The sequence below is a fragment of the Acanthopagrus latus genome, chromosome 21, assembly GCF_904848185.1.
Source record: "Acanthopagrus latus isolate v.2019 chromosome 21, fAcaLat1.1, whole genome shotgun sequence".
NCBI classification, from domain to species: domain Eukaryota; kingdom Metazoa; phylum Chordata; class Actinopteri; order Spariformes; family Sparidae; genus Acanthopagrus; species Acanthopagrus latus.
This window is the reverse complement of record NC_051059.1, coordinates 23,636,119-23,660,407: the sequence shown is the minus strand read 5'-3', so window position 1 is coordinate 23,660,407 and position 24,289 is coordinate 23,636,119. Positions and strand designations below refer to the sequence as shown.

The 24,289-nt window shown below is 42.8% G+C and overlaps 1 protein-coding gene across 3 annotated transcripts in view; it reads left to right on the top strand.

The window, feature by feature from the left end:
• The window catches only part of LOC119010717 (contactin-associated protein-like 4), a 105,448-nt gene extending 82,162 nt beyond the window's left edge, over positions 1-23,286 (top strand). The window contains exons 17-24 of one of the 3 annotated variants that reach the window (XM_037083093.1): positions 1,488-1,706; positions 7,726-7,965; positions 10,195-10,419; positions 11,889-12,022; positions 15,028-15,115; positions 17,203-17,421; positions 18,339-18,410; positions 19,286-23,286. In XM_037083093.1, the coding sequence (XP_036938988.1) occupies positions 1,488-1,706; positions 7,726-7,965; positions 10,195-10,419; positions 11,889-12,022; positions 15,028-15,115; positions 17,203-17,421; positions 18,339-18,410; positions 19,286-19,482 (1,394 nt within the window). In that variant the 3' untranslated portion in view covers positions 19,483-23,286. Of the gene's footprint in view, positions 1-1,487; positions 1,707-7,725; positions 7,966-10,194; positions 10,420-11,888; positions 12,023-15,027; positions 15,116-17,202; positions 17,422-18,338; positions 18,411-19,285 lie in introns of those variants that run through there. The other 2 variants (XM_037083094.1, XM_037083095.1) reach the window with 2 other exon arrangements.
• The last annotated feature ends 1,003 nt before the right edge of the window (positions 23,287-24,289 follow it).

Sequence of the window (24,289 nt, the reverse complement as noted above, 5' to 3'; positions counted from 1 at the left end):
GTTAAGTTGCATTGTGGGTAATGTAGGCAGCAGGTTTTGAAAAAAGGACGAAAAGTGCGCTGAATGAAAAACGTTGAATGGTTCGTCTGTTTCGATTTGTTTTGAAACCGTCCGTAGTGACTCCAACAGGAGCACAACACAGAGCAGTGGACTTTAAAAACCTGGTTCCTACATTTCCCACAATGCAACTGAACTCATTTTGGACAATACAACATGAAAGTCATGGACTGTACATATACTGTACCTGCACATGTAAGCAGCATGTTACTGCTGTAAAGGCTTGTTTGTGTCTGTATCAGTTTAATCTGTATAAATACTTCATATTTTACTGATAATCATTTATTATATTTAGAGTATATGTCGTCTAACTACAGTGTTCATATGGAAACAGTGAAGTAGAGACTAAAACATCCCCCTCTAACGTGGTGGAGTATAAATAGAAAGACGGATAAAATGTTAATTCTCAAGTTTAGTCCAACTATTTTAAAACTGTACACGTGCAGCGACCTGATTAAATGTACCAGCGGAGGCCCGGAGGCCCAGAATAGAATCAGCACCTGCTTCTACCTGGGAGGTTGGCTGCGTCGCATTTTTCCTTTCACATTGTGAGTTCTTCCACGTAATCGGCACACGCCTTCCTGCCAGACCCCGTAGTCTTTTGTTTGTTGTGATCCTTGGAGAACTGTACCCGGGCTGCTGTAGTTAGAAGCCCTGTTGGCTTTTGTGCTCGTTGTTTTTGCTGTGAAAGAGTAATTAAACCACATTCCAGGGAGCCCTACACACACACACCCCCCCCCCCACATCTGCTTTGTTTTGGTCTCTATACACTCGAGTCCAACAGTACCTGCTTGTTAACGCTCCTGTTCTCTATTCCCACGTGTGGTATTGGCAGGTCTGAGACGGAGAGCAGGAGCTGTGTGGAAACGTGCAGCTCGACAGTGAAGACTTGTACCAGCTCTTTATGTAAAAATACAGATTCCTCCTTCAGCCTCACGTCCTCATTCATGTCAGCGCTGGTTAATTTAGTGGCAGGACTTTAAAAATATTCATTATTTGTCCAAAAGAAGGCGCAAACTATGAATAAGATCAGTATTAAATCTCCATTTTGCTTGAGTTTGACACAACTGTCCCTTTGTTGATCTTGTATTGATTAATTCAAGACGAAAATTGGTTTTGGTTGATTGGCAGGACTGGATTTATTTCCTTGATTAAAATTTGGTTCTGCGGAGGCAAAAGAATTAATCTTCTGTTGTAGCGGTTTAATAAAAGGACTGTATTGTCGGTTTGATTTGTTGTGGATTTTTTAAAAAAAAACACATTGAATTGCGTCTGCTTCATCAGGCAGCCGAGTCTTTGTCTGAGGTTTTGTTTGATGAAGCAGATGGTGGGAATTCAGCGATTTCTTTCTATTTTTCTTTTGACCCACTTTCACCTTCTGTCATCTACATCACTCACCCTCCTTGCTAACCCCTCTGTATCTCCATCAGCCTCCACTCAGGTGGTTTTCTCCTTCGACGTGGGTAACGGCCCGCTGGAGGTTCACGTGGAGTCGAGCGTCCCGCTGAACGACAACCGCTGGCACCGAGTCCGAGCCGAGCGGAACGTCAAGGAGGCGTCGCTCCGACTGGACGAGCTTCCTGCCGCCACGCAGGAGGCTCCAGCCGACGGACACTTCCACCTGCAGCTCAACAGCCAGCTGTTCATCGGTGAGGACGAGATGATCTTTGGGGTTTTTTTTTTTTTGTTTTTATGCTGAGCACGGAGACAGAATCTCTCCACAGTCAGATTGTTGTGTTGCTTTGCTGTTCTCTGTGTGAATTTTGGCCTCATTAGTCTCGGTGCTGCCGGGTTCAAGGCTCCTTCTCGGGTCCGGTGGGACCGAAGCGACAGTCTCTTTCTGCCGCTCCACGTCTCTCAGGCACCGAGTTAAAAAACACACTTAGCCTCGTGTCTCGTATCCTCTTCGTTCTCCAGAGAAGCAGCAGTTCAGTGTTTCAGTCTCTGCAGCTCCTCAAGTCAGCAGCTTGATCACAGAAACTTTTAGTCAGTACATTTTTTATTTTAGTGCCTCGCAGCAGGAAAAACTTCTCAAGTCGCAGGGACAATTTTTGTAAGAATTTGAAACCCTCAGTGTTTTTCATCTACCATCTCTGTCCTGCCTGCTTCACTTCAAGTTACTGGAAGTTACTTTTCTCCAAAGTAATGGAAGTACTTCAACAATTACTGCATCACAAGGGAAAGTACAGCTGTATTAGTTTACAACTGGGACAAGACAACCGTCACATTTGATCAATAATTGTGCTTATTATCAGTGTAGTGGTGGAACCTGTTAATACTCCGAGCCACCAGAGGGCAGCAACGACGACTGATCCTACCTGTGAGCTTCACTTATATTAAACCAGGGGAGAACTGAAACCCAATTATTGGTCGCAGGCCAAAACAAATGATTGTTTTCTGTTGCTAAAATGCAAAAATAGAAGGATTCGTCGACTGACTGACCTGCAGTGAAACATGTTAATCTATCTGTCGTGCTCAGATTATGAAAAATTAAATAGTTAATAATTTCAGGATCATACAGCTTTTGACGCCGGGTGACATTGTAGGATTTGTTATAACACCCATATGATGTTTGATGTGCACGTTAGCCAAGATCTGCCACACTAGTTGTTAAATAAATAAACATATTCAATGAAATATAGTTTCTCCCATTTGTATTAGAAACAAATTGATAATGAAAATCAAGTTCATGTCGCTGAAAGTTTGAATGGTGCTGGAATTTTGTCATCTGTCCAATAAGTAATGAGCCTTTTTTTAACTTTAGTGACTGTAATTGAATCATTTAGATTGTAATTAAGTGGAATTACAGTAATCTGACCCAAATCGCCGTGAAGTGCTAACAACAAAATGAGGTAATACTCCTGAAAACATCCACTAGTCTTACAGAACTTCACAGTACATCCAACCAATCAACACTCGCAGATATGAACTGCAGTGAATTATCAGTGAGTGACTGGTTGTTTCACACGTGCGTCACTGTTTGACTAATTTCCATCCAGTGTCTCCAAGTGCAGAAAAGCCATTTTCACACACTTACGCAGGGGATCCGGAATTTTAGAGATCATTAGCCGTTAGTTCAGGATGTGATCCTACAGATTACCATCAGACTGGGATTAAATCCTCAGACGGAGCTAAAAAAAAACAAAAAAAAACAACTTTTTGTTGCTGTTTTAATGTCGGCTCAGCTGTAATGGATGTAAAAAGATGCTGATTCTAAATATCTATTCTACGGGCCTTCTAGCCCGACTGTGTGAATTCTTCATATACTGAGATCCAATCCCCGAGACAATCCTCTTCCTACAAAGTCTACAAGAAATATTCAGTTTCAAAACACTAAACTGCTGTTGGCCGAACGCCATCAGCTGCTCAGCAGTATTGAGTATATAAAAGTGCTGAGTCGGCGGTTTGTGACCACTGAAAATAATCCTGGTTAATAAATAAAGCGCGCATCAGGGAGCGGTAATATAAAGTGTAGTGTGTGATGTGGTTTCTTTGCAGCGAGGGTTTCTAATTGATTCATTAAGCCGTCGTGTGATTAATCGTCTCTGATACGAGATCCATCGGTCCTGCAGCCGTGTTTATCTTCATCAGCTCAGATTCTGTGTGTGACCCTTCACACACACACACACACACACAAAGAAAATCCATCAGTTATTATCAGGTTTTATCATTCTGCAAATATTACGTGTGTCACTTCATGTCAGTCAACACAAACTGTGGAGGGAAAACAAACCGGCACACAGCGACGAGACTGGATGAAGGCAGCGGAGAGACGGGAGCTGGATGTTGATTGGCTGAGTGTGTTTAGCTGATAATCCGCTCTGAGGTCACCAACAAGCAGCAGCCCGCGTATGTTTACCTCTGAATAACAAGTACAGTCCACTAGTATGAGTCTAATGTAGTTATGACGGCATTCTTTCCCAGAAGAGTTTAGTAACAGATGTTTCATCTTCATCAATATAAAAACATTCATAATCTGTTTCCTGTTTTAGTGACCTTGAGAAAGCCGTTCGGGGGGGAATTGGCTGTTTTCATGAAATGTAAATGTGCACAAGTCCACAATATATTCATAAATAATCATTACTAACAGCTCAGTTTGTGTGCAATCATGAGCCGCAGCACGGCTGTATGAGCTGTAATCCTGCCTGCGAGAAATTCATGTGGAGAAATGTTTACTTTTGTTCGGATTCTTAATCCATGTATGCATTTTCTTGAATAGTCATTCTGTGTTATCACATGCACATTTATGAGCCCACCGCAGATTTATTAGTCCGTCGTATTAGTTGCGTGAATAAATAATACAGTGCCGCTCTCCTCTGTGAATCCATAAGTATTTACGAGCCTTAATTATTCCTTGTACAGATTTATAAGGCGGCGAATCACATTGTTTAGATTAATAACCCATTTTTATGGCCGCGCGTGGATTTATAAACCATAGGATTGGCTGGTTCTTGCCCTGATATGTGCAGGTGTAAAATATCCACACGCAGCAGTTTCAATTGGAGGACTTTTGCATTCATTGCGAGCAGCATTCTGCATTACTTGTTGTGTTGCCTGGTCTGGAAAGATAAGCCGTAGTTTTATTGGCGCTGCATCGGCCTCAGTGTCGGCTGGTATGTTGAGAGATTATTGCTCTGCATCCTGCGAGTTGTGCCGGAGGACGCGGTAATTCCATTTAGTTTGAATAAAAAACCTGCTGTTATTAGACGGGTTCGGGGTTCAAGGTGATTTTATTGTCGTTACTCCGCACAAGACGGCATCCACAGGTGTCGAGGCATATAAACATGTATACATGAAGCATGAATACACTCAGGAAATAATTCTGTTGTATTTAAATTTTTTATCTTGCTGAATGTTTGATCCACTTCTCATCCTGCGTGAACCTGATCCTTGTTTGATCAACCTGAGTCCAAGCTTTTCCATTTCATTTTCCTCTGGCTGGATGTTAGCTGTAGGAGCAGTGCATAGCCAAGAGGAGGAGTGCAAATAATGTGGAAGGTCATTCAAGACATTCTGGTTTGGAGAATTTTCCTCGACAGAGTCTGAAATCACACCAGCAGCTCTGTGACTCTGTGATGCTTAATGCTAAATGCTAACACGGCTCACAATGACAGTGCTGACAAACTGAGATTGAGCAAGTATAACATTTAGCATATTAAGATGTTAATATTGGCAAACTGAGAAAAGCTCCTGGAACCAAAAGTGAGTCAAGTTGAAATGAGGATGAAGTTCTGCTCAGCTTGATTGCAGCGTCTTGTTTTGCAGTGAGATCTTGACGATGACGACTTTAGATTAACTGTATTAGTCGCAGCATTAATCTGCTCTCTGGTCATTGTGTCTGGTCTGTGTTTCGTTGTGTAAACGCTTTCTGAAACTCCTCACATTATTTTTCTGAGCCGGCAGGTCGAGGTCCTTTGTGTTTCGAGCCGCTCGCTTTGCCTTTGATGATGTTCTTGATCTCAATTTAACTAATTGTTTTTCCATTCGCTCTTGTTCCGTTTGCTCCATCAGCATGCTCTCGCAGCAGGACCTCGAGTGGAGCGGCTGTAATCATTATAGTTAGAGCTGAGGTTGAAATTCGCGCTGATCCTGAAGGTCTCATTGATGGCTCTGCTCGTTTGGTCAGAGTTTTGGCTTCTTTGATCTTTGCTTTTAATCATTAAGTCCACAGATCCCTTATTATGCCTTTTTATAAATGATCTTACCTTCCCAGACGTGATTCCTCCCAGAACTTTGTTTTTTAATTCATCGTGTTTGTCTGAGCTGAGGCAGAACAGCTGGATGTTTCAGCTGAAACAGTCACTAGTCCTGCGTTTCTACACAACATCATGCCAGAGCAGCAGTCAATCATTGGTGGCTTTATCGGAAACTGCCGTCTCTCCCAAACCCAATCAGCGGAGAGAATCGTTAACTTATTTATGGTTAAGCGTACTTAGCTAACGCTGCAAGTTTCTTTAGATTTAGGCTCTGAAACAACCTGCAGTTAGAGATTTTTAAGCCAAATCATGACGATTTCCTGTTTGTTGCAAAATGTACTGATGTCTCCTTCAAAAACATCTGGTTCTGTCTCCACAAACACAGCTGGAAACGGTTACAAATGCCTGAATGCAGACTCAAAGTGGTTCCCTGTTCAGCAGCCTCATTATTTATATCGTTTTGTATAAAATCCCAACAATTTTACCTTCTAGCTCAAAAGGTTTTTGTATATATACCAAAACACTGATCACTGAAGATGCACAATGAGGATTTGGAGCTCTAATCTTCTACTCTGCTCCAAATCCCACTCTTGATATCTGATCTTTGTCAGGAACACGTCAAATAAGTTAACAAGATGTGGTCAAAATGTTTTGAGGATCAGCTTCTGGTATATTGTAACTCTGAGCTTAATTAAAGTATTCTTCTCTTCTGTGACATTTCTCAAACTCGGCACTGTAGTTGCTTTTGTGAAGTCTACCCAGTTCTGTGATTTACAGCATTCACAGAGCGCATAAAAGAGGGACTAAGCCGAGCTCTGTGATTTATTGAAGAGAAAAGCTGCTGCTGCTGAACGAGTCGCGAGTTGTCAGCTTTGAAGGCTGACAGCGTAGCGCCGGCACATCTGAACTCTGAGGACAAAAACACTTTCAATCCCTGATCATTGCAGAAATGTACCGAATGCATTTTCTTCCATTTGCTGAAATATTGTAAATCCTACATTGTTCACATCCATGTTTACTTGCGAGCAGTCTATTTTCCCCCGCAGCCTTTGTTGGCTCCTGTCTTTGTCTTACCACAACCAGCTGTCATTGAGAAGAACACTGCTTGGTTAGATTGTAACCTTGGTTCTCTGAGTGCAGAGATTCACTCACAAAAGCACTTTTGTGAAACCTGCATGAGTAATTTACAGTTTTGTATCAGCGCGTTGCGAGGGACCAGGCAGAACGCCGCGATTTAATTCGTTTGAAAAGCCGATGGTGCTGCTGTAAACGTAGGAAGTCGACAGCTGAGAGCAAAGTGCCGGTCTGCGTCTGTCGATCCCTGATTTGTGTAGAAATGACGGTCGGGTTTGTTACTTTTGTTGTGCCATTTCATATAAGTGCTTTCAGTTTACGTGTGTGCAAAAGGTGGACATTCTTGACACAGTTTCCTCAGGTATGTAGCTGTTGTAAAAAATCTGAAGAATTGCACTCGGGGTGGAGTCGGTGCATGGAAAGGTGATGGAGTGCAAGAAAACCTTTCTGCTGCACACAGAAAGCCGACACCATGACCAGACACCCGGCCTGACAGCAGCTCGGCGAGGCATTCAGACAGTTTGAATGATGCTGCACGGACGGACCGCGAGACAGCCGATGAAAGTTGTGCCCCTGATTCAGTTTTCCACCTCCAGCTCGTTGCCTCATTGGCGTTTCATCGTTGTGTCACTTTATAAGAAGAGCGCCGACAGTCAGAAGCTGGCGGGGGAGCAGAGGCGACGTGTGGATTCACTGTAGATGACGAGGAGGAGAAATGAACAACCGGGGAGAAAGAAAACATACAGACTTGTTGACACACAAATTAATGTGTGTTTCATCTTTGTTCGGGGTGTGTTAGCTGTGATTCCTTCAGGTTCTGATGCTGATTTTTGGGACAGTAGAGCAAAGTTGTCATGCAAAAATAATAATACGCCATGCAATGTTTCTATGTTTGCAGGAGGCACAGCGTCCAGGCAGAAGGGCTTCCGGGGCTGCATTCGCTCTCTGCAGCTGAACGGCGTCACCCTGGACCTGGAGGAGCGGGCCAGGATCACACCTGGGGTCCGACCCGGCTGTCCGGGTCACTGCAGCAGCTACGGCTCGTTCTGCCAGAACCGGGGCCGCTGTGTGGAGAGAGTCAACGGCTTCCACTGCGACTGCGGCCTGTCGGCGTACACTGGAGTCTTCTGCAACACAGGTAACACACACAAAGACCAGAGAGGTGAAGGCGAGTCATACAGCCAGCGAGTGTTTTCATGTACAAACACGTTTCCTCACCAGGAGGTTTGACACAAGTGCCCATTCATGATACACTGTTTTGAGGAAAGTTTTGATTGGATCTTTTGAGTAAAAAGTTCTCAAGGTCTTCAAGAAGCTGAAGCCATTAAAAAAAAGGGTTTATTCCATCATTTCTTTGCTCTTTAGCTCAGAACAACATTGATGGTGACGCTTGTGATTCCTTCAGCAGGAGAATGGAAGAGCAGGAAATTGTCAGGAAAGAGTCCTTCACTCTGCAGATGAACCCTGAACATCTGCGTCTTAATAAGCCATTTAATGCGTAACTTCTGTTTGACTGTAATAGGATGTGTTATCATAATGTCCTTTACAAAACTCAAAGGCTGGAAATACAAATGCAAGAAAAAAAAAAACACGGGATGAGGAGGAGAGTTCAGAGTGTGTGGGTGTTTCTCTGCAGCTTTCTAAAGGTTAAGAATCTGTACATCGTCCCAGCGAACCTTTTACTGACTAAACACTCATCAGGAAGCACTTAGCTTCCATGTGGCATCAAAGGTTTCATGCAAATAAGTGTCCGTTTGAAGTGTTGGAGTCTATTTTAGTCTCCGTTTGATGTTTAATTCATTGCCCTCATAGCGCGTCATCACATTTAAACTTTGTGTCTTAGTTCGATAACTAAGAGGACTCTCTCCGGCCTCAGATCCACCGCTGGGATCTGCTGGAAGAACTGCACGACCGGAGCTGCGATTCAGCTCAGGGAGCAGAGACGCACTTATCAAACATTGTCTTCTGTAATAAGTACGCAGGGTTTGTGCCGGAGTTTTGAGGAACAGCCTCGTGTGATCATCTCAGAGTTGTTTAGATGCCGCAGATATCCTATCGAGCTAAATTACCAGGAGCAATTCATCCTGTGTTTGAAAGTGGAGAGAAAAAAAAAAAAAAGTTATTGTAAAATGTATGAATTGTTCTCTGCCGGAGGAACAATTGTTCTCCTCCCGGTATTATTGAACAATTATTCCACTGGAGGAAGGAAAGAAAAAAAAAAAAAAAACACAGAAAAGGGACGCTGCAAATTGAAATAAATGTTCATGTGGGATAAAAAGTCGATTCATTCCACTTCCAAGGAATCCATCAGTGAAGCTAAACTAAAGTAATTAACGCCGGCAAATTACTTCGCTGCTATTCGAGCAATTTAAATCCTGCAGAGTTTGAGTTCTGAAAATAGTTTGGAAATTTAGAATAGCAAAGACAATATTATGAACAATTAAAGGGCAATTCCAAATAGTATACATGGTGTTTTTGCAGCTAAGTACTATTTAATATTTGATTAAAAAGTAGTTTACTTCCTTTTGTGGCACCAGAAGAAGCTGTATGCAATCTGATAAAATGCCTCCAGTGATGTCACTCAGTGTGTGTTGCATTGTGGGTAATGTAGGCACCAGGTTCTGAAGTGGAAGAAGAATGTGTGGAATAACAAAAGGTGATATCTCTATTAGACTCATTAGGGACAGTTTAAAACAAATGATCAAAATCACTACAGCAGAACGTTACAGGAGTGCCTACGTTACCCACAATGCAACTTAGCCCATGAGTGACATCACTGGAGGCAATATATCAGAATACATGCTTCTTCATCTAGTGACATAAGAAGCTTTATACTACGTTTTCTCTCCACGTATGCAGTCGTACTCCCTGAGTCTTGTTAATACACTTTATTATTTAAAATTGGAGAAGTCAGACTCTAAACAAATACTGGGCAGAGTAAACTGTAGCTGCCGTTAGCTAGTTAGCTCAGTTAACCGTGCAGCTAGCGGTCACATTAGTTGACTCCACCACGACTGAGCTCGGAGCACCGGGGGACATAGATGTTTTTTACCACTAGTAATATGTCTGGATGTCCACCTCATTTATTATAATTAAATGGCAGTGACTCATCCTCTGAAAACATCACAAGCCTCCATTTATTTAAGGATCAGGAGGTTTAAATGTGTTTGTAGTCTGCAGGAATCAATTAGATTGCAGCTTTGTGATTTTTTTTTTCTTAAAGTTAGCGTTACGTTTGATGTCTGAAAACAACGAGGCCAAACTGGAGAAACAAACTGCACCATGTTCCATCTTTGAAATGTTCCTCTCTGTTCCTAATATCAGCAAATTAAAAAAAACCTCGTGTGGCCGTCTTCTCTTCCTCCAGAGGTGTCGGCCAGCTTCAAGTCGGACACCTCCGTCAGCTACACCTTCAAGGAGCCGTACGAGCTGAGCAGGAACAGCAGCGCTCTGCCGTCCTCCATCTACTCGGACACGACGCTGAGAGGAGAGAACGTCTCCCTGAGCTTCAGGACCAACCAGAGTCCGGCCGTGCTGTTCTACGTCAGCTCGTACTACAGAGAGCACCTGGCCCTGCTCATCAACAAGCACGGTGAGCAGGCTTTTATTTTGAAGGAGCTTGTTTGTTCACCTAATGAAAAAGCAGCGTTTAAACACCTTTTCAGGTTTATCTCCTTTCATTCGCAGTCTTATTTCACCCTCTTTATCGCCTTTTTCTAAATTCTTACTCATCCTATCCCTCCCTGACATTTTTCTTGCTTTATTCTTGGTTCTCTTTATTTTTTTTAACATTATTCCGTCCTCAGCTTCAAATCCTAATTCACAAATCGTGTTTTTGAAATTCTCCCTCCCTCATTTTTTTTTCTCTCACTTACCTTCCTTTAGTTTCCTCCCCTCCTCCTCTTATCCCTGTCATCTTCTCCTGATTCTTCCTCCTCCTCCTCTCCTTCCTCCTCTTCCTCCTCCTCCCGCTGTGCTCGGCAGCTTTACCAGATCCATCAGGATCTGTCAGATCTTTCCTCTCTCTGGTTTCACCCCGTCAGCCTCTGTTGCCTTTTAATCCGTCCAGCCTGGCCGGCCATTATGTTTTGTCTCAGGCTGTAGAAAAAGAAATGGTCTTCACTGGTCTTATCACTGAGACCTGATGTGGAGGTAAAGTTCGGTGTGCTGCTGAATAAAAACTTGCTGATGTGTTTTATCAACTTTTGTATGAAATAATTATGTTGTGAAAATTTGGCTTTTAAGCGTAGAAGGAGGCACTTGAAGGCACAAAAGTGACATTTTCAGCATCCGGGAGTCCAATAAAAATCAGCACTTTGCAGCTAGATTAGGTGTAAATGGATTTTTTTTCTCTCTCTCTGCTGTTAATGAGTCAGAGGAAGCTGATGGACAGCAGGACATTAAGGTTTTCATGCTGACCGTGGAGTCGTCAGGTAAACGCACTTATGCTGAAGTGTCCAATTAAAATCCCTGAGAGCTTTTTCCTCTTGTTAGCCTCATTTCTTCTTTTTATTTTCACCCTCTGCCAAAGTGAAAACCTCCTCAGCCAAAACACGGCAATTCTCCGTCAGTCACTTAAGGCCTTTTCTCAAGAACACACCATTTACTGCCAGAAACAATCGGCTACATAGACGAGGAATACAGCTTTGTTATAAAAAGAACATGAAATGGTCTTTATGGGAGTAATTACTATCCCTAAAAAAGTAAAATAAATGTTAATATGTATGCATTTGAAGGACAAGGCGTTGTATAAGTCTTCAAAGCCCAAAGACACCACAGGGCTTTTTATTAAATCTGCTCTTAAGCCTCACAATATTAGTAAAATTAATTAGATTTGGGGTTGTGGCATTGATGGGGAATTACGAGCTAATCCTCTTAATATGGAAAGCTTTATTGACTCAGATACTCATCATTCAGATTAATCACCGGAGGTGAAAAATACATCCTTCAAGAAAAAAAAAAGAAGAGGGTAAGATAAGAGGAGACGACCCGGATGTTTACATCGAGAGGAAAAAGTTTGAATTGGAAAAACTTTGTGCGTGCGTGTCTGCGTGTGTGAAGATAAGCTGGAGGTGAGATACAAGCTGGACGGCGGCAGAGACGCCGAGGTGCTGAGAAGCAGAGCGAGGAGCCTCTCCGACGGACAGCTGCACACCGTCACCATCAGGAGACTGTCGGACTCCGTGTCTCTGCAGGTAACACATGCACTTACTGGTACGGAGAGCTGAATACATGATATTATACCTTATGACATTAACAAAAGCCTTTTAAAAAATGACTGGCTGTCCTGTTAGAATCTTCCTGCTACTTTCAAAGTAAAAGCCACATGTAGTTTGCAGGGTTTCCATCGTGCTGTCGCTGTGCAGGCTTTAGAAAACTCGCTGTGGCACCACGAGGAAGAGCCGGTCGTCCGCTGATTGAAGGGTTGGTGGTTCGATCCACTCATCACAATGTCCACATGTCAAAGTGTCCTTCAGCAAGATACCGAACCCTGAATGATTGCAGCCATGACCGATTCAAACAGACATGATCCTCCAGACCGGATGCGTGTCGTCTTACACCTTGTTTGTCAGGAACAGTAATCTCTCTTACTCAGGCTCAGTTGCAGGTGCACAAGGTTGTAAATGCACTCCGGAAACCATCTGTGCTCCATAAAATCTGTCTTTAAAAAGAGTTTTTAGTGGCGTACCCCTTCATCGAGTGGCAGCTGGAGTCAGTTTGAGTTGATAAATATATTCCAACACTTTCCATCCAGTTTAAAGTGAGAAAATAAAATATAACCACTCAAGTTTTTCCATCCATGCACTCGGTAGTTTCTTCCTTTTTACCACTAAAACAGCTGTTAATGTTTGATTGGTCGCTTATATTCTGCCATAGATAGACGCAGCTTCTGTTGTATGATTTGTAATATCAGTGCACGGTGGAGCACGGGCTGCTGATGTTGATCTATAAAGCGCCGCTGGTGAACCAGACGATGAAGCATTTTACTTGATGCTTTGATTAATTTTCAAAGTTGTGAACAAATTGCAAGCGTCCATGCTTTCATAAACTTATCAGTTATATAACAAACAGCATTGTGGTTGCAGGATTGCCACAGTAAATCACAGCAAGTTAGATTTTTGTGCTCAGATGTCACACAGGATCTCTTTCCAGGAATCTTCACCTGCTGCAACAAGAAAGTAAACATCAAACATTTGTGTGACCATTTGTCACAAATGCTTCTTTAAAAATATTTCTTCTCTCCTTTGAGATAATTAGTTGTTTGCCGTCACTAAAGATGGTACAGAAGTGTTTGAATACTGTAATTGATAATCTGACAGACACACTTTGTGCATCAGGTGTGGGTGTAATTCAAATCAGTACAAGGTGGGGAACTAACAGAGTCCTTTAATTCAGTCGTGCCAGTGTCGCTCCTCTCCATGATAAAGACTCAGTGATGACAGCGGCACTAAACTTCACAACAGAAGAGCGTCAGATGAAAAATGAATCATCTTAATCGTATGTGGATCTACTGAATGTCGTATCTTGTTAACAGCGGCCCCGGATGATGTGAGGTTCACGTCGTCTCCCCAGCAGACACCTGTCTGAACGTCCGTATAATTATCGTCACCCTGAGATGAAGTGCAAGGTGACCTCGTCGTGCAGCCTCCCGATTCACCGCGTTGTTGAGGCTCCGGTGAAATATGAGCTGCGTCTCATCGTGCCAGTTTCCATCACCTTGAATCATTATATCTTTTTAACGACGGGGACATCAGGTGAACCTCGATGAAGAGTTTGGCCAGCAGCCTACAGACTCCATGCTAGTCTCACAGGTGGACAGGATCGTGTCCTCCTCGCTGAGCAGATGTCCGGTTGAAGAATCACTCACCGAAGTCTCGCTGACTCGGGGCTACGAAACACACACCATGTCCTCCGTTTTTATAATAATGTTATTATGTTTTTACTCCGGGGGGATTCCTGTTGATCTCACAGCGCGCTCCAGTTAGTCGACCGTGTTCAGAGAAAAAAAACAAAAAAACACTCCAACTGAAATAAATCATGTTGATATAAAGCAAAGAGACTTTTTACCTGAGAAGAGGACTGCAGCCTCTCCACCTGCTCGTTCATAGGTGTGTGTGTGTGTGATGGTTTACTTAATAGAAGGAAACCATTTATTTGGTCCCAACAAATGTGCATTTGACCCACTTATTCCACTCAATTCAGCTCTGCAACAGATGTTTCTGACACGTTTTATGCTCAGAGGTGAAACGGTCTGTTTTACGTGCTCGTGGCCTCGATCACTGATATGTTTTGAAAGTTATTCTCGGCAAACTCTCCCTATTTCCTTCTTTTCTCTTTTAAACTTGAAATGTGGAAATCACACACTCTTCTTTCTCTTGACGTTTTGTGATTCATTGCTGCCAAAGTCTGAACTGAATTGGGGAAATAAACAAATCCACAGTCTGAACTTCAACTTCAGAATATCGTAGCACTGAACAGCTTTTAATCTGTGGTGAGTTGTGATTTTTTCCTGCTGTTACTTTACTGAAATTTAGTTCCTGTCATTCTTGGCCAGGTCTCCCTTTTAAAAGATGATATCGGATCTCAAAGAGACCAATCTGGTAAAATAAGGGCTCAATAAAATACTACAGAGCCAAAGACAAACAAGAGTTTCATGTCAAGTGATCAATTTAAAGTATTTAACCCAAAAGAACCCAGAACCATTTTAGGACCTTTAAAAAAGTAGGACATTTAAAAAGATTTGAGGACAATTCAAAAGTAAAATCAAGTTAAATATTACACTGCAATGTATTCTCTCTTCACTTGTTTGTATTAAATAGTGTTTAAATGTTCAGGCTTCCTTCTGTTTTGACTCTCGTCTCTGTGAAGCCTCACCGTGAGACCGTCTGTAGAGAAGCCCTCATTAAAATTATCTCCAGTCGAGAGTTTCACCGCGAGTGACGATGTTTATCACTGAAAGTATGGACTCGAGTCTCCCGCTGAGATGAAACATCAAGGGGAGAAGCTGAGCACACTTCTAAAAATATATCTTCAGAAAAATGGAGATCACGACAGGTTTTGACTTCTAAATAATGAAAACTGTCGCAGAAGTCAAACCAACAGCCGTTTAAAAAGTTGCTCTTCCCGTTTAAATTGTCTCGTGAGGCGACAAAGAAAGTTTTACCTGCAATTAATGAGACAAAACGTTCGTCTGTTGCAGGTCGACCAGAATCCCAGAGAAGACTTCAACCTGACGTCTGACGGAGAATTCAACGCCGTCAAGTCGCTGGTTCTGGGCAAAGTGCACGGTGAGTGAAGAGGCCGGCGGCGCCGACGTGTTCGGCCTCATCTGACATTTATTTTAGAACCAGAGAGTAAACATGCTGAGCCAAGTTTCAAACAGAAGAACTGGCTCAGAAGATGGTGAAGATGTTTTCAGCCACATGATGTACACGTTCTTGTGTCATAATTTAAACGGCGGCTCCAGATCATCATGTGAGCAGTGAAAACCCAGTCATTATCTTCTCACCTTCATGCTGAAGTTTCTTGGACCACCAAATATTTCTGGAGCTTCACAGGAAAACGGCGTTGCAAAATTCTTCTGAAACTGAATTAGATGTCTGGACTCAAATTTCCATCTTCAGTGGGGAAGAAGGTAATGACTATTTTCATTTTAGGGAGGAACTTTGGTCGTTACAAATGCATGATCCTGGTTACTCAGTACATTTGATGTATTGTTGAGTGAGTCAGCTCTCCACCTCCTCGGTCCTGTTACCGAGGTGAACAGGAGTCCATTTAATTGATGCTTTACTGCAAAGCGTCGCCAAACCAGGTTGTTTTCGTGCCATGCTTTATCCATTTAACTGTGTAGTCCTGGACAGGGACCTGTAACAGAGCCGGGGCCAGACAGTAATTGGCTCCGTCATGGCTCCATCAGAGAGGGACTGAGATGTAAGCCGTTAATAACACGAGGGGCTGAGAGGCTTCAGGCTGCCGTCACGGCTCTGTGATAAGACAGAGGACACAGAAACTGCACCGTCGATTTGGAAAAAAAAAAAAAAAAGGAAACACACCAGCTAGCAGTGAGACGCGAGTCAGCTCTTTAAAATGGCTGTACGAGTCAGTACGAGCAAGTGATGGCGAGGAGGAAGATGGCGACGGCGTTTTTTAATTCTCTGGTGTTTCCTGTTTAAGTGGCTCTTTATTGGAATCTAACAGCAGTTTTTTGTTGTCATGTCTCGTGTGAGAGCTCAGCAGCGCCGTTATTGTCTATTTTATGTAAAACATTTCAATTTAATTGGATTCCACAACTATTTTTCCTTTGATTGAATTCACAAGGCCTTTGGTTGTCTCAGGCTGACTGATGCTACAGGAGGCTGTTATTTTAAAATCAGCGCTCAAACACATCTTTTAGGCACAGAAGTGATCAAAACTAAACTCAGTTACTTTCAAAACAAAGACCTTCAGTCATCCCTATCTGTTGGAGAATAAAAGCAGTTAAATTCATAATAAAACTGAAGTCAGATCAGGATCAGAAAAGCTGAAGGAAAGTGGATTTTTCTGTCGTTTTCCTGCCAACCCCGTCATCCATCAGCCTAACTAATGGACCTGGAAGGAATACAGAGAGACGGAGAGGGAGGTGATGGAGTAACGAGTGTCTCGGCTGAGAGGAGCTTACAGGCGGCTGTAATGTTTCCTGCCGCTCTCAACATGCAGATGTGTCGTGGTAAAAAAAAAAAAAAAAGCCACCTCTCGTGTTATTGATGCAGCTGTTTATGGCGGTGATGTCAGCGCTCACTGCTGCTGTTTACACGGCCGTGAACGAGTGGAGGTGAAGGATGAGCTGATGGGACTTGAGTCAATAAAGTGAACAGATAGAGGTGAGAGTGCACATCTGTCTGGAGGAGCGATGGACGCAGACAGGAAGCGGAGACATTGACGGTCTGCCTGTTCGGCTCTCTGATTGGATGTTGATGAGAACTATGGATCCTGACGTGATGTCAGCTTGTCTCCTCCTGCTGCCGCCTTCAGTGGAGTAAACAAACCAGGAGTCAACAGCATTGTACTCAGCATAATGAATGACTGACATGTTTACAGGAGCTCAATCCGATCAGGTCAATGTACTGCCACCAGATGTTCCCCTAATGGGGGATAAGAGGGAGAATCAGTTAGAGAAACAGGTGTGTATTGAGTTCAGGTGAGGCAGAGGTGATGAGGGGGGTCATCAGTTAGAAACATCACAGTTTCAAAAGGCTCCTGACTCGGAGTTTCATTTAGCAAGTCTGATTAAGGGAACTCTGCCAAGGTGAGAGTGAAGAGGAGCATTTGTGGTAATTGTGGCAGCAGCAGCAGCAGCAAACCGTGAATCTCTCTGTCCGTCACCGTCTTCCTACAGCGTCTGATGATTTGGATCCAGACTTGGCCCGGCTGGGGTCTCTGGGTTTCACCGGCTGTCTGTCGGTGGTCAGCTTCAACTCCATCAGCCCTCTGAAAGCCGCCCTGCTCCACCCGGACACCAGCCCCGTCATCATCACCGGGCCGCTGGCTCGGTCAAACTGCGGCTCCTCGGCTTCAGCCAATCCCTACGCAGCGGAGAACACGCACCACCTGTCAGGTAGGAGACGGGGGGAGGGAACCGAGTTAGAGACTTAAAACACTAGAAGCTCAGAGAAATGGATGACGGCAGTAGCTGAGTCTGGAGATATTTTCCAAATGTTGTCATTTCTGTCAGATGAAGTCATTAAAGTATCTTTGGTCAGCTCGTCAGGCCTGAAGCTTTATGATGTAGCGCGACAGGCTGCACCGCTCAGCTCACTCAGATCGCACACTAATGGCTGATGTGTAGCTGAACAAAGACTCTCATCTGACCGTGAGAGTGGTCGGAAGCTGTCAGTTGTCATGGAAATCACAAGATCTTAAAATAATAATAAAAAACAGGAACAGATGTCGAGACGTCACTGTAGTTAACGATCCCTGAGAAGGGAAGTGAGGAAACAACTCCAGTGATCCATTTTCTAAGTCTGATCAAAAGTTGTGTGTTTATGACTTAAGAAAAAAGGTGAATTATAGGATGATGTTAACTTCTAGTCCTGTTGAGATCCTGGTGTATTGTAGTAATGTGCATCTCCCGTCGTTTCTCTGTGTCTTCGTGACAAACCCGCATGAAAGCTGCTTTTCCAGCTCATTAATCACAAACTGTATTCTTCCTTGTTTTTCTTCTGGGAGTCTAATGACGGTGCTGAAATTAATTTGGACCACAGAGGGAAAGTTTCCTGTGGGATTTGTTTCCTCTGGGCTCGTTCTCTTCCATGTACTGATGCTTTATTAATCTGGAGTGAATCTGAATGATGTCCTGATTTTGTCTTTTTCTGATCTGACATGTTTAATTTCTGTCAATTTTCTATCATTCCCTCTTTTTCCACGTGTCGCTTTGTTTCTTGGTACTCTCCTGGTTTCTCACTTTAATCATCTTTCCCCCCCCGTCTTCTTTCTTCCTCTCCTCCACCACTTTCCTCTTTCTCTCTGCTGTAGACCGGTCTGGTTCAGTGGGTTCAGGTCAACCTTTAGTCAATGCCATCAGGACTGACTCTGCTCTGATTGGAGGTACTGAACCTTTTCACCCTGTTGCACTTTACTGAAATAGAAATGTCTCATCTCGTTCTACCAGGATATTTCTTTTTGGTACGCCTCTCTTTGACAAATCATTTCTCGAGCCGGTCCGCCTGATATCCATCTATCAAATAACATTAAAAACAAAAACAAAAAAAACAAAACAAAACAAAAAAAACGCATTTGTGTGGATGTTTTGAACTGATAAAAGATCCGGTCTAAAAAAAAAAAAAAAGGTTTCACATCACCTTTGCTCAAGTTGCGGACAGATGTTGAGCTCCAAGAAAGAGTAAAGTGATGTGCCAGACGAGAGTCCATTTAAAACTTTGTTGCTCTGCCAGCACAGATTGATTCAAAGTGAAGACTGAAAAGGTTCAATCTATAATCGTGCGGATAGAAAAGGGTGAGACACAGAAAAGTCATTTAAAACTGTCCATTAAACCGGCCTGACTCCGTCTCTGTGCACAAAAGGGCAGCTCACCTAATTAAACCGGCGCGGGGATGAGTTGCTGATGGGAAAACTTTTTTTTTTTTGCCGTTATCTTAAAAAAAAAAAAGTCTTTTCCTTTTTTTAAATGTAATGTGGAAATAAATTGATTTCAGAAGTATTTCAGAATTCCAATTAAAATGGAACCTGCCCTCATATTTCCCAAATGTGCTCAACGGAGCAGAAACGCCTGATAGATTCAGAAGATTTACGACGGTGTGAAATGTACTTGAGTCAGATTAGTTCAGCGTGGAGGCAGCATGTTTTTGTTCTGATTTGGGAGTCGATCCTTTAGAAGGTTCATGCATATTGAAACCTAAAGAAAGGATAATTATCCGATATGATGGCATTTTTATCTCTTTAAATTCCTCCTCCCTCGCAGGCCTCATAGCGGTGGTGATCTTTGTGGTCGTGACCGGCCTGGCGATAACGGCCAGATTCCTCTACCGGAGAAAAGAGACGTACCGAAACCAGGAAGTGAAGGGAGTCAATCAGGACGACAGCCCGGATTTCCCGTTCAACAACCAGGCCGACCCTCAGAACGCCTCCAGTGAAAACCCAAAGGAGTATTTCATTTGATGTCCCGATGAACTGGAGGGTGCAGACGGGGGGGGAGGGGTGGCGTCCTGTCAGGCCTCAGGACTTCACGCTGCACTCAGAGCCTTCAGAGACTTCGCCGGCTGCAGCGGCTCCACAGCATGTGGAGGCAAATAAGAACAATTCACGCAGTGTTGTCTTTCTGTTGCTTTACTATACATTGTGAATATACTGATACAAAAACAGGCAACAGCGTTGGACTTTATGAGATGTTGATATCCTTGTTACAACTGTAAATACCCCCCCCCAAAAAAAAAAAAAAAAAATTTAATTAATGTCTTTGTAACGATCTCTGGCTAACGTCACTTTGTCATATTGAAATGTTGGAAGTAATGGAGTGTTTTTTTCAAAAAAGGTGGATCAGTGGGGGAGAAGTGAAGCTACGCCGTCTCGTGGGCGGGTTTCTCTTGGAGAGAGACGGGTGATCGTATGCACAGACAGCTGACAAGTAGAAACAGGCAGGAAGGTGTTTTATGTTGATCTCAGTCAGCAGGCGTTTGGTTGTGATTATCTGATTTCTCCCACCTTGTTCAAAGTCGACCTTCAAAACTCAAAACATCCTCAACTTCTGAAAACCTTCTGACCATCGCACCTTAAAAAGTGGAAGCTTAAACCTTTAACGAGAGGGGATTAACATGTCGCGTAAGGAAATAAGATATGAACTCGTATATTCAAATTTATCAGCTATGCTGTAGGAGTAAACAGATGTAAACAAAACCAGGAGACAAAATGAGAAGGTCGTCTCCAGGCAAGTTTGTAATTGTTCATGCACGACAGCGAGCATCGGCCATGTTGCATGTTGCCCGGAGACGACAAAGAAATGCAATGTTTATAATGCACGCAGCACATCAGTCACGATCAGAGCTGGGTGTTTGCTACATCCGATTCACAAAAGACAAGAAAAACCTCAGGAAGTCTTTTTTTTTTGCAGTTTCTGTAAAATTCTAATGCGATTTTCTTCAAACTGCTTCATGGAAACACAGCTAGCGTCTAGAAACATCACTCCAAATAAATGATAGTCAGAAATAGTTTGTTTTCAGTGCAGCCAAACTGACTCAGGTGGATCTGAGCGATTTGGGTGGCAGAGGATCTGTTCTGGCTTCTGACCGGGTGCTTTAGTTTCAGGTTTGCTGTTGATGTTGTGAATGTATGGAGTTGCTTCTTGAAACCTGGTGGGTGAAGTTTACGCAAAAAAAGCCAGATTTTTCCCACCTGGATCATCACTGACCTTTTCATAAAATAGTTTTAAGTAATCGTACGATGATGCCGTATGAATGGTGGCAGCAGAGTCCGAGCTAGTGCTGATGCCCTCGTTTGTTTTTGCCTTCATGCTTCGCATTTTGACGACGCATGCAGCGGTGCGACTCTGTGGTGGCTGTTGTTGCCAGATTGGATGTTTTCCCCGCTTCATATTAAGGCCTGTTTACGGTGTGTGTTAGCCGGATTTTCACCTGGAAGGCTCGATGGAAATCTGGCACTCTTGAACGAAATTAAACTGCGCGAGAGAGAGAGAGAGAGAGAGCGCCGTTAACGCCATCAGGCAGAAATACAGAACGTTCAGTTCATGTTTGCCCAATATATGAACAAGTTTATGAACATTCATTCAGGCACAACACTGCACTTTAGTTTACAATCCAGGGTTCAAGAAGAAGCGACGGAGCGAACGTCAACAGGAAAACTGGACTAAATGAACCTTCACGGCCGCACACATCAGCTCTGAAGCTCACACAAATGTTTAAACTATTTCAAAGTTGATTCTTGAGTAACGCAGACTCAGAGAAGTTTCCAATCAGAAGAAGTTTCTCACTGAAACTCCACCAGAGTGACTTCTGCTCTTCAAATCATTCAAACTTTGATTAAGTTGAGTGTGAATGTTTCCTGCAGTGAAGGTTCGAGATATTGGCGCCATGATTAAGGCAGCGCAGGGAAGACTCCGGCGTTCAGTTTCCTCTTTCCGTCTTTGATTTCTAAATTTGGTGACTTGGGCGGGAAACCCGGTCTGATCCTCTAACTTTGATCGCTTCCATCACATGGATGGTTCTCCACGTTCTGATCACCGTGCTTTTTCTTTATTCCCCCACGTAAAGAAAGTTTCCCCCTTCCCCGCTGATTGCCGCCTGCTGGGAGCGTCGTCCCCCAGCTCTCTAAATGTCTCTGAACAGTAAAGCTTTTAACACTGACAGCAACACACACACACACACACACACACACACACACACACACACACACACACACACACACACACACACACACACACACACACACACACTATAACACTGCAGCTGTCTGTCACCTCGCTTGCTGCACGCAGAGACACTTAATGTGTTTTTTTGAAATGCTAATCTGCTTCAGATGGATTATAATTCGCTGAAGAGCAGAGAGATGATCGGAATGAGACGGGAAGATAATCCGAGAGGAAGTGTCAAGCAGCGACAAACGGCTCATCGCGTATAAAACACGTAAAGCAAATCCCTCCATGTGTGAAGAGCACCGCTGACAGAGGGAACAGCAGCAGCTGTTTAACAAACACAAACCACCATCTCTCTGCAAGACCCCCAGAGCACAGATGGGATTTTAATGGCTGAAGTTGTTAAAACTACAAAGAGAGTCTTTAAGCTTAATTTCTTTGTGTATTTTTTTTTTTTATTTTTGTCACCCAAAAACAAGGGAACTCGTGATGGCAGCCACAGTTTTCTGCCCAGTTTCTGACACTGCTGTTAAGTTCCTGCCGGTGCCATTTTTAAATTGAAGTCAGTGAGCAAAGAGCAAAGAGGATGAGGGGCAACAGATTCCTATAATGACCAATTATCTTGATTTCTACCATCGTCTGATAAACGGTTGCTTGATACAGACGTTTAAAAGCAGATTATCAGGATCATCATGAGAGCTGAGTCGCAAAAATGTGTCTCAGCTGTTCAGATCTCAGGAGGAAAATCTGGCAGTAAATTCAAGTTCATCAACAGAATCTGATGACACTGTTGGTTCTGTTCCTGGACCATCATGATAAATGCTGTTGCGGGATCGTCACTGTAACGGACCAAACATAGCGTCATGATTCTAATTTAATATCAAATAAACACATTAAATCCCATAAATTCAGATCTCTAAAAGCATGATTCCCTGAGATATTAACCAAAAAAGTTCAAAAAGTGGGATGAAAATTCCTGGATCCGTCCATTTATCTGGATTTGCACCAGAAGTCAAGTAGTTCAGGGAAAAGAAATTCAACCTCAGAATGACGTTAAGAAAGCTAGACAGGTGGCAGGGTCCGCCACATATAAACAAAGTAAACCAGTATGAAACTGTCGTTGTCGTCCTTTAAGGTCAGTTTGTTTCTTCATTTTCATGAATGAATAACCTGAATAGTTTATTCAGTCATTCTGGGCTGAGATCAATAAGTTAATGGAAATCACATAAGCTCTGTGATTGGTCAGCTACAGTGATGGTCCTGCAGCAGCAGATACACCTTCACTGCATGCAGACAGAAAAATGGTGCATCACAACAGTTTGTCTTACACACGAACACCTAAAATCATTTTTTGGCATTAAATTCCAGCAGTTTGCTGATGGCGGTTCTGTTTATCGTCTGGCGAAGGTTTTGTAGTGAAGCTGAACGTTTCTCAGTGTAACTATAATAATGTAATGGTTCTTAGTGTCGGTGATATAAAAACAGTGATGTCAGTGAGTTTGAGTGACACGCCATTGAAAAAAAAAAAAAAAAGATACTCTTTTAACCATATTGTGTTTGGTTACAGATAAAATCCTGTTTGATGAAAATAAAAAAAAATGTTTTTTCAGAGACTGAGTATGATTTTCATTTCTCTTCAAACCCTCAAAGTAGACATGCACATTAACTTAACCTGAGTTCTATGAAGAGGTTAAAGATAAGAAAAAAAAGGCAATACCAGTTCCATAATTAAAGAAAGAGAGAAAGCCTGGCAGACAATAGCGGACCGGCTTAATATGCAAGTAGTCCAAAACTGTACAATTAATAAACAGTGTTTTACTGGAACTGTCATAATTACACTTTGCTTTAAATTTGGCAGGTAGAGGTGAGTGTTAATCAGGAAATGTAGAGTACGATTAAACAATTATGCTCATTACTGCTTTTGTTCTCTCCATTCCAGGATCCAAGCAACCAAGACAAATGAAGACTGCCAAATAGAAAATAAAAACATACTTACAGAAGCAGGAATAATATCTTTAATTCCAGAAGAACAAAAGTGTGAATGCTTAAGAGGATTCGTTGTACTGAAGACCGACATTCCAACTGCAGTTCACAAGTCTCCAAACTAGTAGAAAACATTTTATAGCATAATTTTACTCACTTCTTGGTTCTTCAGTCTCATTCCATTTACCAGACTTCTCTCATAGATTGGAAAAAGACTTGAACGATGAATATATTGACGATCGGCAGGCAACTATACACTTGATCTGGTCCACATCTGCCTGTAACCAGCTGAGAGAAAAATCTACCGCTTCATTTCTCCTCTATGTAACAAGCGCAGCTTAGAAAAGGGGACGTATTTCCTTTGCTTTTAGGAATGTCAACGGACAGGCGGCGAAAAATCTGATCATTTTGGACAAAGAAAAAATAAAAAAAAATCAGGTCTGTGACCTGCTCAGGCCCTGAAAATGTTGAATCCAAACAAATCCACAGATTTAGTCGAGGAAACGATGCCTTTCATTCTGTTACCTGTCGCTTTATAATGTCTGAGACAGTCATAATGCACAAAAACCTCCACAGACCTCAGCTGCGGTCAGGTTGATAAACAGGTGTGAAGATAAT